Source organism: Bacillus rossius, chromosome 8, assembly GCF_032445375.1.
Source record: "Bacillus rossius redtenbacheri isolate Brsri chromosome 8, Brsri_v3, whole genome shotgun sequence".
In the NCBI taxonomy this organism is placed as follows: domain Eukaryota; kingdom Metazoa; phylum Arthropoda; class Insecta; order Phasmatodea; family Bacillidae; genus Bacillus; species Bacillus rossius.
In genome coordinates, this window is record NC_086336.1 from 57,379,278 (window position 1) to 57,398,814 (window position 19,537).

Below are 19,537 nucleotides of genomic sequence, written 5' to 3' on the forward strand. Positions count from 1 at the left end.
GCGAAGTTATTCTAAGAGAATTTTTATCTTCATCCGTGCTCTTCAATTATTTGTCGACCATATGAGTGTTTCTGTTCTGTTTGTTGTGTTTGCGTCAACGACGTGTTATTTAATTTTGAAAGAAGAATTACAATTCGCAATAAACTAGAAGTCTTTTGTAAGAAATATAAATAGTGTCCGAGGTGAGGAAGATAATAAAAAGTAAATATAAGCACATAAGACAGTATAATTCTGTTATGTCACTTGCCGTTAACGGCGGTCTGGAGTGTTTTTCCCGCCAATACATATTGTCACTTAGTATAAGAAAATATTTATGATAAGTTTAAAATCTTAAAATATTGTTACGTATGTTTACGTAACGTAATAACAATTTGGAATGAAAACTGTTTATGTTAAATAAATTCAACCTTAATTTTCGTTTGCAGAAATCTACGGAAAACAATCATGAACGAGTAAGTATAAAGTTTAAAAGCTTTCGCGTAAGCCACATATAAACATTTCGAACCTCGCCTTTACACATGAATCATAAATGTGTGAATGTTGGGAAGAGAGAGGGTGTGTTACTAGTAGCTAGGTTAGCACTCATTGATAAATCACAGGAGCCAGAATAAATTGGAGTAGTTCACAATGCTATACCATAAGAATATTTGATGACGTTAACATGACTCTGACGTCAGTACCACTGCTACTTCTATGTGACAAGCATGGGAATATTCATGCTTGTTTTGCACAAAATATAGTTCTTTATTAAATTAACTTTCAGGTACTGTATTATATATTACAATCCGACCAATTCTAGTATAAAACAATACCACTCACTCATAATATTTGTTATAATCTACATACAATCCCACTGTTTTGAGTGTAATTTGCAATTATGCAGTAGTTTTGCTACTACAGTCAAAACCTAACATTCTTTCTCTACACCGTACCATTAAAATATTGAACATAACAAAATCAGCATTTATTTGTCTTGTGTAACTACTAAATTTATTACTACATATACACATATTCTATATCCCTTATGTTTGTAACATTATTGGTTCTCTAAACTCTTCTAGAACCACTCACTTGAACACAAGTGTCTCAACCACAAATGTTAACACTTAGTGTTGCAACTACTTGACTCATTCACACACTAGATATGTTACATGATAAATGTACTTGATTTAATTCATTATTTTGTGGTCTAAAATTAATTTTTTATTCACAACTCACGACATGACCATTCCTTAACCTTCTACAGCCAAAACCAACTGTAATAAAACAAGCCAACATCATTATTCTTTCTTCCTTTGATATCCATTTAACAAAATTTATATTACTTCCATTTCACTTTTCATTGGTCATCTTCCATGACATCATACACTTTTTTATTCCACATATGTAATTAACTTAAAGTGATACCGGTATCAAAATGTAAACATGACCCAATAAACTTAGCATTTGTGCATTGTACCATAATCAAGATTAGTTAAGTAGCGTTGTAATATGCAGATACTCCCGCATTCCCATGCAAAATAATTAGTAAAAATGTTATTTTTTAGAACGGTAGCCAAAATTGTATGTTAGTGTAGGCTAGCCAGCCTTGGTGTGGGCGCTGTGTGGGGATTGGGAGCAGGGGACCTCAGCATGGTCAGATTGTGTCTTCCTTCGCATTCGCGATCCACTGCATGCCAGTGTGTCTTCATTCAGACCAAGGACTTAACACTGCAAGATATAGCTGTAGGACAATTAGTAAGGAGAGGGCCGTAGCTAAATATAAATATACAAACAAAAAAGTGAGGAAGTCTTTCAGTAGGCCTACTTGACAGAGATGTGTTAACATCTAACCTCGGTAACGAGCATATTCATGTGCTCTCATTTTTGTTCACGTTGCAAACAAACTTAAAATACGAAACTCGGACACCATATTTAGTGTAGAGTTCTTAAAAATAACACAGAACATGATAAATATGAGAAAAGCATTCATTTTGAGGAAAAATTGCAAAAATTATTCCCCCTTTTCAAACCTATCTATAATTATGTATAACAAGATGGTACTATTGATTTCTCAGGGCTAGCCGAACAATAGAAGTACTGAAACGCGTCACATGTAATTGCCTCAACGCTGAACAAGTGACATTTTCCTGTAGACCGGAGTTATCATTGCCTCCGTTTTTGAGGTTTTATTCTTTAGGTGTATTGAGGGTGAAATTTTAGGATGTACCAGAAATGCAATTAAGTAAGCTTGCAATACACAACGGAAATTTGACAGGTTGAAAGTACGATTCATATGCATGCAGAAGCTGCTATAGTCATGAGCTGAAGTCGTCACGATGGCAGACCCACGTGTGACAACATGCACCCGTGCATGTTTCGCGATCATCAGGCGATGCACAAAGCGTATTGGTGTGCCAAAATAAACGTTATGGTAGTGAAACTATCCTGAATTACATTTTGTTAACTTGAATAGTCGTACGAAAATCTAATAACTTAAAAAATACCTATATAATTTATTAGCAAGGGAAATTGTATTTGGACGAACGTGGCATCAAAGATGTTTAACATTTTGTTGGTTCTCTAAGCATTACGAACATAGCGCAATCATTCAGATATTTTTTTTAAAACTAAACGTCGGAGACCAATAGATCTCGGCTTTGGAATTGATTTTCGACAAGGAATTTTATTAAAACACTGCCTATGTTGTTAAAAGTCATTAAACAGTTAATACTTAAATGTTTCCATTTCTGTTCGAAGTTAGACTTCTGTGATGTTACTGAAATATTGAACTGAAACATTTTAAAACACATAACACTAAGTAGGTATCTATTTGTTTGTAAATCTGTTTTTACTTAAATTACTGAAATCAGTCGGTAAATACTTTCAATGAACAAACCTTAATCTTATTGCGCTGATTCAATATTATTATTCTATCATTATGTTATTAGAAAAGATTTAAAAAAAAATTTCCAATGGCGAGATTTGAATCCTTCCCTTTCAGGTTAACAAGTACTCATTCTACCACTAATCTATCGGGACAATTTGAGTTTTGGGAGGATACTATGTACCATCACCAATGTAAAGCCATTTTCCTAACATATGTTAGAACTTGGGATTACTTTTTATTAAGGCTATTATACTTTAGCAAATATATTCCAGTGTAGTTTCACTATCGTAAAGATTCATTTGGCATACCAATACGTTTGTTATATACCCTAATTTTTAAGAGATTGACTATACACAGGTTTATGTTTGCTACACGTGTCCCACATTTACGTTCCTTGACTTCCGTTCTATTTTCACAAAATTTCTCCTACCAAATGCTGTATACCGAGAGCTAAGATGTTTACACACAAAAAAAAATCTAAAAATGGATTGTTTGGTTCCTGAAATTTTTTCCTAATATTTTTTTTAAAAATGGAATTGCAAAATAGTAAGTAGTTTACCAGTACATATTTTAAAAGTATTAACGGTTGAAGTTTGGTTAGCTAAATTTAAAGTACTGTAAATTGTAAATGGTTGTTTAGAAAATATCTACCTATTTTAACGAACCGTACAAACCTTTCACACTATTTGACAGTATTTTAAGTGTATCTAACCTAAAAAAAAACTGCTCACACAATTTTACATTATTTCAAATACCAATAAAGTATTGGGTCAAGTTCATAACACAACACTGTGCATTACAGATGTTTATAATTTTGGGGGAAAATCTCAGGAAGTAAAAAAAATATATATACCTATATGCATTTTCAGATTTTTTTTGTTTTTTTTTTGGGTGATGCTCTGCTTGATAATTACTTCCTAGATATTTCTGCTCTTGCTGATTTTTATCTTTATCTGTTTTCTCTTCACCATACAAGTTTGTTATTTGCACATCCTAAAGTTGTCATATCCATATATTGTTATAACATTGTAGTAACATTAGAATCAGTAAATTTTGTAGGTAAAAATATTCACTCGACCTGATTTTCCCTAGTCATTTGAATAATTGTGTTCTTATGTATTTATTTCATTTGAATGTAAGAACTGTGTGTATTTAGGGATAGGGATGAATATTTATAGTATGTAATGGACTGCAATACTTGATACAAGCATAGTATATTTTTATTTTATAGAATACTTTATTTTAGGTAATTATTGATGTTATAACTGATAACCTTAAGTGCAATATGTGCATGTTTACATTAATTAATCTAAAGATTGAGACATTTTTGGTTTTCGGTTAAAGTAGTGTCATGTTAAATGGTAGTGTTGTAATCATCAGTATTTTTTTTAATTTTTGAATAGTTCTCTAATTGCAATTTAGCTTGTAATGAGAGTAACATGTGAATGCTTACTGCATCCAAACTAATACAATGCCATGTTTCAAATTGCAAAGTTATGAGTTGATTAGTATACACTGCTTAAATAAACTGTTCCATCACAATTGCACAATTAATAATAATATTGCTAGAAGCTATTGGCTGTTTCAATTTTCCAGAATAAAAAAGGCAGGCATTTATTAGCAACAGTAAAAAAAAAAAATTTGTTCTTGAAGAAAAATTGTAATGCCTCTTTTGTAAAACTGAAAGAGTGTACATTGTAAATTCTGAAAAGTAAATGTATGGTTCAGTGTATTTTGTGGAGAAAAAAAGTCTTAAATGGTATTTTTGAGAACTCTAAAATGGAGAGGGCTATGAAGATCAGGGAAGTAGTGGGGTGAGCAATCAGTATAAATGAGAAACTATAAATGGAAAAGTGTGTAAAATCACAAAATTTATTTATATATATATATATATGATCAAGATTCTTAAGTATACAAATAATTGTGTTATATCTCATGCGTTGGCATGAAACTTTGGGTACAGTAACATTAACCAAACACGCCAATGAAAAACATTCAAAATTGTGCATTCACAAACCAAATGCAAGTTTTCCCACCACTTGTCTTACTTGTTGTACATTTGAACTGAACAAAGATGATGAAGCAGAATCTTAACATTGGCAGAATTATTTGCTCTAGTGCAAATATTCTCTGGAAAAAAAAACTGAAATTAATTAGCAGAATAGGATAAATTATTACTGCCAAATAGAAAATGAAAATAAATATTTAATAGAATATTCAATAAAATTAGTTAGAAATAGTATAAAACAAATAGTTAACTTAGTTTATGAATTTAATATATGTTAAATTAATGTTACTAAAATGGTAGCAAAGCTTGTTCTCAATTTTTCACAGAGAATTTATGATGGGCATGTGACGTCTACCAACAAAGTTCCCCAATTGTTGGTCGGCATGTAACAAACTTAAGTAAATAATTTTAAAAATGTTCATTTGAATGTTGGAAATAAAACATTGCATTTTTTATTTCACCTTTTTTGAACAGAGCCGCTAATACATTGTTACTGCTTGGAAAATAATCACAAGAATAATGTGTGATAGTAATATTAATTCTTAATTTTCTGTTTCAAAATTTTCCCTGGTAAAACGCTATATTCACATTATATTAATTTTGTATAAACTGCCTTGACTGCGTAAAGCCATTTCAGAATTTTATTCTATGCCTTTGCATATAATGCAATTTCCTTTTTAACAAACAATATTTGTACATATGACTTGATGATCAGTGTTTTTGTTGTTTGCATTTTTCTGATGTAACTTTTCTCTGTAGCCAGTTGACAAACGAAATTTTGTAAATTTTGCGGTAATTGTTGGACCCACGTTTCATTAAATCATACAGAATGACGCCTTTTCCGTTTCAAAAAATGGTAGCCATCATTTTTAAACTCGAGTGCGGAGATTTTCACGGTTGTTTACTGAGCGCCTGTACCCAGGCTACACGCATTGCCTATTCGAAGCCCGTGATGCCTATGGTCGAGGCGTTCGTTCCATTCCCAGGCGGCGAGCTTCTATGCAGAGGGGTTACGAAAAGTGCTTGGAACTGAGTGGTGACTGTGTGAAATTGCGAAGTAGATGTGTAGTAAACTAAAACCGCCAATAATAACTTTTTCTCACGAGTTTATTTTTTTTTAATGACCAAACGGTACTTACTTCACGTCGTATATCCCTCGTAATATCTCGACAATTTCTTGCCACAGTATGATTGATAAATATAAACAGGTGTCTAGTCCCGTCAAAATGGCCTCCTACTCTACTCTCATGCGCCCGTAACAGAAATAAATATGTATTTTCATTTCTCGTCTATGCACACGACCGTCCCATGTGCGGTTGTGAGTCGGTGGGTTCGAAAACATGGTAGTCTAAACTTGAGCTCACGACCTGCTGTTGCTGTCGCCGTTGGTCTGGGCGCCAGGTGCCTCCGAGGAACGAGGAAGTGACGTGACGAGACGGGGACGCACCACAACGCCGAACGTACAATGACGCCGAAAACCATAACGCCGAAATGCCAAATTGACCACAACGCCGACAGATAGAAAACTGCTGTGTACCACAACGCCGAAATATATTAACCCCGAAAAATGTCATTGCAGGACTGCCACAAAGGTTAGGTTAGGTAAGGTTAGCACACAAATTCATTCAGTTGTTTTTCATTTTGCTCCTGTGGCCCCCCCCCCCCCCTCCACGGAGCAAAATTTTTCTGCGATACTGTATTTCGGCGTTGTGGTACACAGCAGTTTTCTAGCTGTCGGCGTTGCGGTCAATTTGGCATTCGTCGTTATGGTATTTCGGCGTTATTGTACGTTCGGCGTTGTGGTAAAGACGTGACGTGACGTGACGTGACGTGACGTGACGACGCAGGACGAGTGTTGCTGCGGCCGGGCAGTGTTCTCTGGAACTGGGCTGGAAATCCCCAGAAAATCGGCTTGAAATAAAACTCAAGACTCCCCCACCCACCCGGGCACACACACACACGGTGCGCACAGCTTCAGAAAAAGAAAAAACTACGAGATTTGAAAACTGCCCCAGATAATCCGAGTGGTGTCTGTTTACGAAAAACAGTTAAGCATCCTCTGAAGCGGAAGAGTAGTTCTGTTCCCGTATTTCGTTTACAAAATTCTGTATTTAAAGTGGAGTGAAAATGACATGAAACACTCGGTACCGATTATTGAAAGCACTCGAAAGGGACTTGCGGTACATCTTTACCTTCATTTCTCCGCCTAGCTTTTTTTTTTGCAATAATTTATCAATTATGTTTTTTTTCCCTTGTAATTCTTTTAAAAAATCGGATGTGTGTACGAGTTTGGTGAAATATTTTATTACATTATATATGAGGGCCTTAAAGCACAAATAGTGTAACTCCATTTTTTAAAAAAAAATTTTTAGCGATAGGATCTTGCTCAGAAAAAAATCGTTCTGTTAACTGCACAGACGGTGCTACCAACCGCACAGGTAGCAACACAAGTTTTTGCAGTCATTGGCTTCTTTGAATAACAATTATAATAAAACATTAAATATATCCAAACAAAGATAATGTTACACCACGAGGGGCTCGTATTTGGAAACGGACTCCTACACTTGCAAAGATTGGTTTACGTATGATGCCCAACCATCCAAAAGAATGAGTATTCAACATAAATTTTTGCTACGCGATGTAATTAAAAAAAAACGTTTAATGTAAAATATCGTTAACAAAACCAGCATATTTAATAGCTCAAGTCCGGGGACGCACCACAACGCCGAACGTACAATAACTTCGAAAACCATAACGCCGAAATGCCAAAATGACCACGACGCCGACAGCTAGAAAACTTCTGTGTACCACAACGCCGAAATACACTAACCGCGAAAAATGTCATTGCAGGACTGCCACAAAGGTTAGGTTATGTAAGGTTAGCACACAAATTCATTCAGTTGTTTTTCATTTTGCTCCTGTGGCCCCCCCTCCCCACAGCAACATTTTTCGGCGTTACTGTACTTCGGCGTTGTGGTACAGAGCAGTTTTCTAGCTGTCGGCGTTGCGGTCAATTTGGCATTCGGCGTTATTGTACGTTCGGCGTTGTGGTATTGCGGCGTTGTGGTAACGACCCGCTCAGTCCGCTGCTTTCCGCTCAATCTGGCAACACCGCAGTCGGGGCGTTGCGCAGACGGGTGCCGGAGCTAGCACGTAGCGCGGGGTTGCGAGGGCACGTCGGGGTGTGTGGGTGGGCGGGGGGAGGCGATCAGCGAAGCACCAGGCTCGAGACCTGCCCGCGCGATCTCGCGGCGACGCCCGCCACGCGCCCCACTTGCGCGGGGATTCGGGGTTTCGACCCCGGCCGGTCGAGCATGGTTCTCTTTTTCGCCCGTCATAGGGATGACGCGTCATCGGTATGACGCTTCGCTTCTAAAAGCGAGCATGGATCTTTTTTCGCCTACTGTAAGACGCCTTAGCTACGACATGCCTGTCATAGGTAAGGCGGGATGGTTTGCCCGTCGTAAGGCCGTCATAGCCGTCATAACCCCGTCATAATGCCGACTACGTGCGTAACTTTCATTTAATACTGGGAAATAATTCTTTCAAATGAGTTAAATAATATATTTTCGTGAAACTTAAGGTTTTGTCTCAATTCTATTTACTCATAAATTACGTAGGCCTATGTGAGATATACGACGTATCTCAAAAAAGGTTATGTTTTTCTCTGAACAAACTTCGAAACAACTTGTTTCCGATAATAATCACGCCGCATAAATAAATAGTTTCTATGTTTCGTGTGAATGAGACACATTAATTATTTTTTTCTCGATATTTTTAACTGCACAATACTCAGTTTACCAAAATATATCATACTAAAAAACTGCCAATCTGCCTACTTTTGTCATATCACATAGTAAAAAAAATAAAGGTCAAGACAAAATAACGTAATATTTCAACAAGATAGAAGAAAACATCACATTAGTTAATTATTCTGTATAAAAGTTAAGTGTAAAACACCTATAAGCGTGTGGTTTATTAAACTTCTAAAAACAACTAATTTTCCCTTCAGCTTCCTTATGTGTAATAAAAAAAATCACTTGTAAAAATAAAATACATGCATTGATAAGGTTGAAAATACACAAAAATGCCGCTGATTAATACATAGTAGTCTGATGGTTATTTTAAACCTTCGTTTTATCGCATTTTAAACAGAAAGCATTTCCTCACATGATTTAGTGACTTTTAGGTTAGGCCTACTCCCCACCCTCGTTGGTGGCTAGGTTTGCTCCTGCTGTATCGCATATTGAAACGTATTTTATTCACCTAAGATTCGCTCAAGTACTGTCAGTATGATAAAATGGTAACAATGTAGGAATAATAGTGTCTCGTGTAGAATTGACGGGTTTCGTGTTTATAGTTAATACGAAAATCGTAATTTGTGAGAGGAGCGGCTTGTGTGAAAAGTAAATAATTCCGTTAAAGGGTATTTTTAGTTCCTCTACTCTTCTGGTTGTTATAAACTGCACACACAATACTGTCAACTACAATTTACTTAATAAATTATATTCAGGCATTTAATTAACAACACCGACTTCGTGTTATATTGTTTCAAGCTTGAAAGATGCTAAATAAATAATATTATCAGCGTATTCATTCAGTACATATGCTACGGTACAAAATAGTGTGAATAAAACTTGCAGTGTACTAGAAAATATGCTATAAACAAGTCTAAGGATAATGTAATTAAATATATAACAGTAGTATTTTTTAACAGTCTTTAAGGGACGTATAGCACACCGAGTTGTTTCGGTACCTTCAAATCGGCAAATTAACTTGAACGGTGACGAAAATTACCAAAAAATGATTAAATCAGGTCTAGTATTGTAATGTTTCACGTCGAGTCACAAGAGTGTTTTTAAATATATATTTTTTTCATCATAATGATCTTAAGTAGTAACAACTGACCATTGAAAACAAAATTAATAATAACGGGCAACACGTTTTATAAGATCGCTAAATAATATTGTCCTATTAAAAACTACAAACCTTCACAGTTTCTAATACACTCAACCTTTTTATATACTTTTTAATAATCATAAACGACTTTGCTATGTAAAATTATTTTATTATATTCTGAGACTGAGACGTGACGGGTGTTTTACTGGGCAAAAAATAATCTGTAAAACTTATATTTACGGAAAACCAACAGGCGTACAATGACAAATGATATAAATATTGAATATAGTTGTGGAAAACATATAATTCGATAGACACATGCCTAAGTTTATGAATGTCCACAATCTTGTTTTCGTGTAGGTAGTTTTCTATTGGCTGTAAATTGCTAGCAGATACACCAACTGCCAAATAAAACACATCCTTTCTGTAAATTCACTGCCAACCTCTGCATATTATCGATTGCCAAGCCGTCGTAGGTAAGGCGCCTTAGCGATGACGGGAGAGATATGACGATGGGATCCGTGCTCGCATTTTCACGCGGCCGTCACAACTCCGCCGTCATACCGGCGACGCGTCGTCGCTATGACGGTGGCGAGGAAAAGAACCATGCTCGACCCGGGTCGAGCGATGCGTGGCGCTTGCGGCGTCGTTTCCGACCTTGCGCAGTCCACTGTTAACATTTTTTTGACGTGACAACGTCTAATAAATCGATGAACGCCGGCTGCACGCACGAAAAAGTGTCCCGTTACTCACATTGTCCCGTTACGCTGTGTCCCGTTTCGCTCATTGTACGCTTGCGCCGCATCTATCTCTCTTCCACTCGATTGGAACAACCATCGATTTGACTTTTTCGAGGCACATTAAACTCGAAACACTCCCATTCGTTTCCTACTTTTCCTATCATCTTGCTATCCTTAACAGAATAACACAGATTGGAAGAAGTTAAATAGCAAACATGTATAAAAGTTATAGTTAAAATAATCTCTTCGTTAAAGTAATAAACATATTTAAATTAATGAGTGCAAATAAAAGTAAATTTATCAATTAAATTATAGATTTCATTTCATTCCTTCTTTGTATCCATACAAAATAGTGATAATTCAATAAAAATGATTCAATTTTATTCATAGAAGTATGCAATCATTTCATCAATGTTTTGTTATGACGTTGTCACGTTAAACTATCGTCCGTAAACCGACTTTACAGACAACCAATATTTTCTTCAGGAAATAAATTTTATCGAAAACAAATTTTTTAAACTAAAATTAGTAATGTTTTTAACACTTCATCAGTTTTGTGGCCTCGCGTCGTGCCGCGTCTGATTCTGTGTGCATTGCTTTCATATAAATACATGTAAGTCAACTACTATCAGACAAAATGTGTCGTGCCTCATTGTGTGTGTGCCCGGCCTAAGTATATACTTCAGGCGGATTCGGATACGGGCTTGGGTGAGCTATGTAGTTAAACGTCAAGTGCAGATGTGTAAATGTTTTTTTTTTACGGAAGAACAATTTTTATTTTTTGCAGTTGATTTTTGAGATGTATAAAAAAAATCATATTGGAGTATATATTGCAATTACCTTGTAGTAATTTGTTTTGAAAATGCGTTTTTTAAACCTTAACTTATGATAAAGAACCGTCCCAACATGTACCCGGTGTAGTCTCGGGAAACAGATACCAGGATGAATGGACTGAGATTCCAACCCGAGTCTTTCCGAATTTGAGTACAAAGTTTTACCTTTGCGCCATCACATTCGGTTTTGAACACAAGCGCGACTCCCATTTCGTTGAAAGGAAAAATAAATCTCTCGAACAAGTGTACTGTAACCACGACGGAACTATTTCCGCGGGTACGCCTTCACGGGAGGTAAGGCCGGGTTTATAAACTACGCAAAAAAAAAAAAAAAAAAAAAAAAACGCAAGACAAAAAAAGTGCAACGCTAGCATCGCTCAACTTCCAATTTCTTGCCTTTTTGGCTTGCGTTTCCGACGGCAATATTTGAAGGAAAGTGTTCCGAAAACGTAAAGACGCAAATTTTATAGGTGTACACCATGTTAACAACTGTTGAACTTTCGCACAGTGAAAGAAAATATTTTAAAATCAAATTATTGACAGTTTTTATCTGGTTGGAAATTTGTTTTCCGCTTTACTATTTTAATAATTGTGGTTTTGCTGACGACTGTAATTTGGTTGCTGGTTGCGTGTAGTTGCGTCTCGCGTGTAACGGAACGCGGCATTAGCGCCTCCGCGCGGGTCACGGAAGACGGAAGACGCCCGCGACACGAGGAAACTACGACGTCACCGTGGAGAGCGCCGCGGTGTTCTTGTGGCTCCGCTCACTTTCCTTCCTACACACACACACTCGGCGCGCGCACTCTTCGTTTCGTTCGCCCGAGAGGGAAAACTGTTTACATGCGGCCGTCCCGCTGACCTTGTTCCCCTGCTCTCTCTCTCTCTCACCGCGTAGAGGGGGTGCGTGGCTGCTCGTCCGCGCCCGTGTTTGCATCGTGGACACAGCATTTTAGATACCTTTACCTTGGTTGTCTGTAATGTCGGTTTACGGACGATAGTTTAACGTGACAACGTCATAACAAAACATTGATGAAGTGATTGCATACTTTTATGAATAAAATTGAATCAGTTTTATTTTAATAATAAAAGAATAAATACTTGAAATTATACTAGTAATCAGATTTTTAAAATGCAAGAATAATTAACCTTTATTGCCGAAATTGTTGTTGTAATAAGCAATGAAAATTACATTAACTTTTCACTTCACTTTATAAACAGTCGACGAAACATTTCACGTGTAGATGACTTGTAATTAATTTTAAAAGCTGGCGTTTAGCCATAAAGTTTAAATATAATTATGAACAAGTTTTCATATAAATAAAGTGTAATCAAATATCTATCATCAATTATATGAATCACCATAATTTTTTAGTCAATTGTAACATAACCTATTATTACTGCACTCGCCGACAGCGTAACGGGACACAGCGTAACGGAACAATGAGCGTAACGGAACACAGCGTAACGGAAAAATGTGCGTTACGGGACACTTTTTCGTGCGTGCAGCCGGCGTTCATCGATTTATTAGACGGCACGTCAAAAACACGCGATTTGAAAGCTGCTCAAGACATCCGAGGGAGGTCTGTTTACGAACAGCTTTCAAGAACACGCAGAGGGCGTATGTTTAGTTCTTTTGCCCTATTTTTAGGTGATTGAAAATGGCTGAAAACTTATGTTTTCAGTAACATTTTAAGGCATGAAACGTTCGGTAGAGATTCTTGAAAGTACCCAAGGGACTCGCATTATTTTTTTTGTCTTAATTTCTCCGCCATATAATGTTATGTTTACTACTCTGATCTCACAGTTGTCCTGTGCACGACGAGAATACTGCGCGCCGGTTCAGAGGCGATACCGCTCTAGAAGCATCTTACTGCCTCACTCACACAAATATACCCATACTTATTAATAGGGGCATGCATATTTCGCGAAAAGATTTTGAGACTCACTGAAAGTTTAAACACTGTAGCATTGTCTGTGTTACGTGATTGGGTTTATTTCAAGTACACGTCGATTGTTACACCACCAATCACAGTAATTCAGTGTAGAAACAAACGCGTCCTGAATGGCTCTGTCAAATAAGACAGTAACTCTCTCGCAGAGGGTCGCCAATCACAAGGAAGAAACCGCTGGTGCGGGCATACCTTGTTGCAGTCTAATAGGCGTTCAGATTTTTTCGCGAAAAATGCCTGCCCCTACTTATTAACCATAACCAGGCGTGGTTTTGCAGTGTGGAGATGGCGAGTTAGAAAGCGACCAATCACGTGACATCATGCTCTCTCCCGACAGTGAGTGTGATGTAGTACAGGGTGTTGCAGACTGTCTGGAAACTCTCGTAGTTTATCTCTGTCCGCGACGGCACAGAATGAAACCTTGCCTCAACTGTCAACATATCAGGTGGATAAAAAAAACACCAAGAAGAAATTTTCAGGAATGAGCCATAAAAAAATTTTTTTTTTTTTTAACTGCCTAACCTTATTTTCAATAAATATAATAAAAGACTTGTAATATGTCGTGACGTGGCGTGGGACTTTTAATGGATATAACCGGGTTTATTTTCTCTTTGTAATCGACGGTGGCTGAGCTATTGGCACCTTGCCTACTCACGCTAGACTTTTGTCGCCAACGATTTTCTGATTATCTCGAAAAATGCATTGTGGTGCCTTTTATTTTATTTCATAGGACATTAACGTCTCCGTCCAATTCTGGAGGCGACTGATTATATAAAAAAAAAGTCTATGGTATGGATGGTATTTGAACCCACGATCTAAGATCATGTCAATACTACCCAAGGTCCGCTCGCTATTTGTAGTTAAGAGGATAGGTCTCTTAATACATATATTGTGAGGAATAAATTTTTTTTAGCATAAACGCTGTGTAACGCACTAATTTTTTTTTCGGTAGTTAAACGATTAAACGGACGTAGGACATTCTGAAAGTATTCGCCGAGACGTTATTCTTAGTAAAAAAAAAAAAAAAGGTGTGAAGGTGAGCTATATCCAGGTGGAGACGAATACGCTAAGAATGTTAAGTATAGGTACGTGCGGTGGTTCGCGTATGACTCGGTCTTCCCCGGCCATGTAGACAATCGGTCGCTGTTACAAGCGTGTCAGATCCTGTTTCGAAGTTCATGGTCACCGGCATTCGCCTTGTGTCGCTCGTATAGTTGGGTACTCACTTAAACAGCGACCTTTCCCTTCTGGAGAGTCCTCTCTTGAAAGTGTGGGCGCTTCGCGGAACTGTTATTCCGCAAGTAACATGTTGGAGGCACTTAAAGTAGCCCTTCTTAGCTATTCTCCCTTTTTATATTTCTGTGTGCTTTCCCGGGCACGCAGAAAAACAAACTATAACTGTATCGCCGTTAATTTGCCACACGTGCGCGCGTGTTGCCCCGAGTTAATTAATTAATTAATGTCATTTGCGACGCGGGGCCTGGTGACGTGTTCACCTTGAAGCGGAGTCGTGGTGATGACGTGATAGTCTGCGTGATGGAGGGGAGTCACTACCTGAATGTACAGAAATAGTCAGTACAGTGTATGGTCAATAGAAAGAAAAAAATTTCAAATGGTTTGTCGTAAAATAAGGTCTTGAACCTGAAAATAAAAATTGGCTTTAAAATGTTAAAATCGCACAAGAAAAGCAATAACTAAATTTTAGAGAAAAAAAAATACATATTTAAGCTAATCTTTTTTAAAGGGCTATTATTAAATTTTTAACCGATACGTTCCTTTCATTTGTTCTGCTCCAAATATTTTTAACAGTTATTCACTTCGTGTAATATGTTTGTAAAAAGGCGCGCAAGGCATGATATTACACTAAGTGAATATCTGTTAGAAATATTTGTGGCTGAATAACAAAATTAAAAATTGATAAAAAAGCCCTTAAAAAGTAATGACGGAAAAATACAACGAAAAAAAAAAACTTCTTTGCGTGTGTGAGATAGAGCTTAAAACGAAACTAATAACATGAAAGTGAAATTACCCAAATGATGGTGTAAAAAGTAAAAGAAAAAAAATAGTTTCCCCACTTCAGTGCTGAAGAAAGAGCCCATCCAGTGTGTGAACTTATTAGGCTTAAGGATCACGGAAGTTTTCCTATTCGTAAGATAAACGTAGGCCTCAGCTTCTCAGCTGACTTTCTAAACACTGAGAGCCATCCATCACTTTCGATTCACATTGCAACTTCCGGTTAGTGCTTATTTGGCTCTTCTTCCCGTGACGCGTTACAATTAACTACTGCGGCCGTTCACATTCCTCTTGTCTGCATGGTAATTTCACGCGTAGTAGTTACAAAGCCCGGGGATTAAAAACAAAAAAAGTTTTATTAAGAAAAGTTTACAGTTTGGTGATCCTGGAATACTCATTAGCTTGCGCTGGGTTAAAATATTTAAATTTTCTTTCTTTCTGTATTTCGAGTAGGGGCCTTGGTATGGTTTATTCTCCCCCCCCCCCCCCCCCCCCTTACCCTTCCCAGAAGGAGGAAAAACTCTAAATGTGTTTGTTGTACGTTGCCGTAAGTCGATTAGTTTTCTCATGATCCCGCTGTTGTTTTTCCCCCCTCCCCATAAAATGCTTTTTGACTAGATGCTTGAGCTCATGTCTTCGCCCCCGTCGTTGCTCGGATTTTTTTTTTTTTTTTTTTTTTCGAAATGTACTCTGGCAAGGAACAGATAATTTATTTTACCTGGTCTAAGATGGCTGGCATGTCTATATAAGAACATGGGTGTAATGGAAGCATTGGGCGGAGAGGAGATGAGAGTGTGTGCGGGTGTGTTCCAGACGTGCTGACCGCAGCAGCATGCACGGGTAGCTGCACGCCGCGCGTCCTGCCGCATCCCGGATGGATGCCGGACAATGTACGTGGAGGACTTGAAGAAGGACTTCTACAATGTCCTGGTCGGCAAGAGGATCCTGCTGCTGGTCAACTACGACATCGACGCGATATGCGCTTGCAAGATCCTGCTGCACCTGCTGCACTTCGAGCACGTGCTGTACACGCTGGTGCCCGTGCAGGGCCTCAAGGACATGCAGGACGCGTTCGACGCCAACCCGGAGGTGAAGCTCGTCGTGCTCGTCAACTGCGGCGGCACGGTGGACGTGGTGGAGGCGCTGCAGCCCGCCGAGGACGTGGTGCTGTTCGTGGCCGACAGCCACCGGCCCACGGACGTGTGCAACGTGTACAGCAGCGGGCAGGTGCGGCTGCTGGGGCGGCCGGAGGACGACGAGGGCGTGCCTAGCTTCGAGGACCTGTTCCGCGACGACGACGACGACGACGGCGGCGGCGGTGGCGGCTCCGGCGAGGAGGAGGAGGCGGGGGAGGAGGGCGGGGCCGGCGAGTCGAGGGCCAACAAGCGCCTCCGGCTGGACGAGCAGGCGCTGATGAGGCGGCGCGCGCGGCGCCTGTGGGCCGAGCAGCGCAACAAGCTGCTGTTCGACTACTCGCAGTTCAGCTACTACGGCCGGTCGAGCGCGGCGCTGTTGTTCGAGCTGGCGTGGAAGCTGTCCAAGGACAGCACGGACCTGCTGTGGTGGGCGGTGGTGGGGGTGACGGAGCAGGCGGTGCTGGGCAAGGTGGAGAACCAGCGCTACGTGCTGGCGACGGGCGAGCTGCAGAACCACGCGTCGCGCCTGGCGCCGCCGCCCCCCGAGGACGAGGAGGGTCGCGCCGGCACCGCCGCCAGGATCACGTACGACCGGGACCTGCGGCTGGCGCTGTACCGCCACTGGACGGTGGAGGCGAGCCTGCGCCACTCGTGGTACACGGCGTGCAAGCTGCGCATGTGGACGCTGCGCGGGGAGAAGCGCCTGTTCGAGCTGCTGGCCGAGATGGGGCTGCCGCTGGCGCAGAGCCGCCAGAAGTTCCGCGCCATGGACCTGAACCTGCGGCAGGAGTTCCGCGGCGCCGTCGAGAAGCTGGCCGACAAGTACGGCCTCGAGGACATCGTGCACGTCACCTTCACGCTGCAGTACGGCTTCGGCAACTGCTACTGCGCGTCGGACGTGGTGTACGCGATGCTGGCCGTGCTGGAGTCGCCGGCCAAGGACCGCTCGGGCTGCGAGCGCTTCATGGCCGCCATGGACTGCCTGTCGCGGGCGCGCAAGGACCTGCTGGACGAGGGCATCGAGCAGGCCAAGCAGCTGCTGGTGTGCGTGTCGAAGCAGGTGCAGAGCGTGCTGGGCGCGCGCCAGGTGGTGTGCGCCGGGCCCTTCGTGTACGTGGTGCTGCAGGAGGGCGCCGCGGACGTGCGGCCCTTCTCGCGGCCGCACTGCCTGGCGCTGCTCGCGCGCTTCGTGCTGCGCGCCTACGTGGCCACGTCGCGCAACCGCCGCGCGCCGGCGCTGCCCATCGTGGCGTCGGCGCCGCTGGACGCCGAGGGCACGTGCCTCGTGCTGGGCGCGCCGCCGCTCGCCGAGGACTCGCCCCGCAGCTTCTTCGGCAAGGCCTTCGAGCAGGCCGCCGTCGAGACGCGCTCCAGGGTGTCGCTCGACTACTTCGACACCTCCGTCATCCAGCTCAAGGTCGAGGACCGGCCCAAGTTCTTCGATGCCTTGACCACTCTGCTCGCCTGATCACAAACACATCCTCCTGTACATTGTTTAGATTTTTATTCTATTAACTCGTGTTGCAGTTAGCTTTATGGTGTGTACTAACCGAATGATTATTTAATTGTGTCATATTGGCAGCAATGAGTGTGTTTTTTATATAATTTGGATTTTAATAAATTATTTTTAAAAAAACATTTTTCAACCCTGTTTTATTATATTTGTCATTTGCGTCGTGTGTGTTTTAACTCTTAAAAATGAGACTATCATCTCACGTAAAAGTATATATACCTACATGTACTGCCTATGAGAAATAATTCTTCTTTCATGATTTATTTTAGCTGAATAAAAGTTCAATACTAGGGCTTATATATCTGCATTAAAAAAAAGTGTTTACTTGGAGTCCACGCGTGACATAAGTGAAACTTCTTGCTTATTTGGTATAGCTAGATAAAAATTATTAGTATTTTTTTATTGAACACGATATTTTAATAGAGAATAGTGAGGCTGCAGGTATGATATTTTGTGTAGAATTCTTTAAAACAATGCCGAGCGTGATAAATACAGTATATGAAAATTGTTATACAACTACATTTCTTGACGCGATAACATGAAGTTTCCGTACCCATCGCTAGAATACGCTGCTGGAACAGCTACGTCGACTATCGAGAAATTCCATTTGCAGACAAATTTTAAAATACACAATGAAACTGTTCCGATAAAAACGAGAAAGACTTGAAAAAAAATACTAAACCCCAGCTTTGGATCTGACTTTTGACAAGGGACTTGTTAAAATACTATCCATCTTGTTAAAATTAATGAACCCGTTAATACTACAAATTTTCCCTTTGGCTTTGTGAACTTTGAATCGCGCCATCCGCCACAGGTGGCAGCTCCGTGGTTACACATTTATGTTCCATGCGACTTCCGTTCCAGTAACGAAATTACTCCTGCCGAATGCCGCAACTAACTCCGGCGGTATTTTTCGGTTTATTTCTTACAAACACACAAACACTAACACGTGTATAGTTACCACCTTAAGAGTTTAGACGTCTACACGGGATTAACCCGATTTTGAAGATAGTCGCGTTTACTTACACTTTTAGAATTTCCCCCCCCCCCCCCACCATCGTGTTAAATCGGTTAAATCAGTTAGTAAATATTGAAACCAAACAAATATTTCATAGCATTTCAAGGATTGTATGATTTTGAATTCATGGAGTCTGTTACTTTGGCTTGGGGCAGAGTGTTATCAGAGCGGGCCAGTAAAGAATGGTTCAAGTACGTAGATGGTTTGGACATGATGTCATTGCAGTTTTGCATTGTTTGTCATGGGAAATATTCAAGAATGCAAAATAATAAATAAGAAGGAAAGCATAAACCCACAGAGATCAAGCCTAAATCAGCTGATGAACAGTTGCACTCAACGATGAAACTAAACAGTAATAGTTATAGCACTTGAGTAATTTAATTACTCGTAAAATGGTTTTCATTATATATGTTAAAATAGAAATAACATGTTAAATTAACAAACGAGTATTTAAAAAAAAAAATGTTTATAAGGGAGTTTCAACCTCACGCATAAAGTAGATGGACAACACATTCAAACTTAAAATATCAGACTGCAAGGAATTTTAGTCATGAAAAAG

The 19,537-nt window shown here is 39.8% G+C and overlaps 1 protein-coding gene across 4 annotated transcripts; it reads left to right on the forward strand.

The window, feature by feature from the left end:
* The first annotated feature begins 69 nt into the window (after positions 1 to 69).
* LOC134535328 (cell division control protein 45 homolog) lies at positions 70 to 18,085 on the forward strand. 4 transcript variants are annotated; one of them, XM_063374394.1, is made up of 2 exons: positions 70 to 201; positions 16,125 to 18,085. In XM_063374394.1, exon 2 carries the CDS (start codon positions 16,200 to 16,202, stop codon positions 17,913 to 17,915), a length of 1,716 nt encoding a protein of 571 aa, XP_063230464.1. In that variant the 5' UTR covers positions 70 to 201; positions 16,125 to 16,199; the 3' UTR covers positions 17,916 to 18,085. The 4 variants fall into 4 exon arrangements, with proteins under 4 accessions (XP_063230464.1, XP_063230465.1, XP_063230466.1 ...); XM_063374395.1 differs by having other exon boundaries at positions 70 to 182; XM_063374396.1 differs by lacking the exon at positions 70 to 201 and adding an exon at positions 233 to 452.
* The last annotated feature ends 1,452 nt before the right edge of the window (positions 18,086 to 19,537 follow it).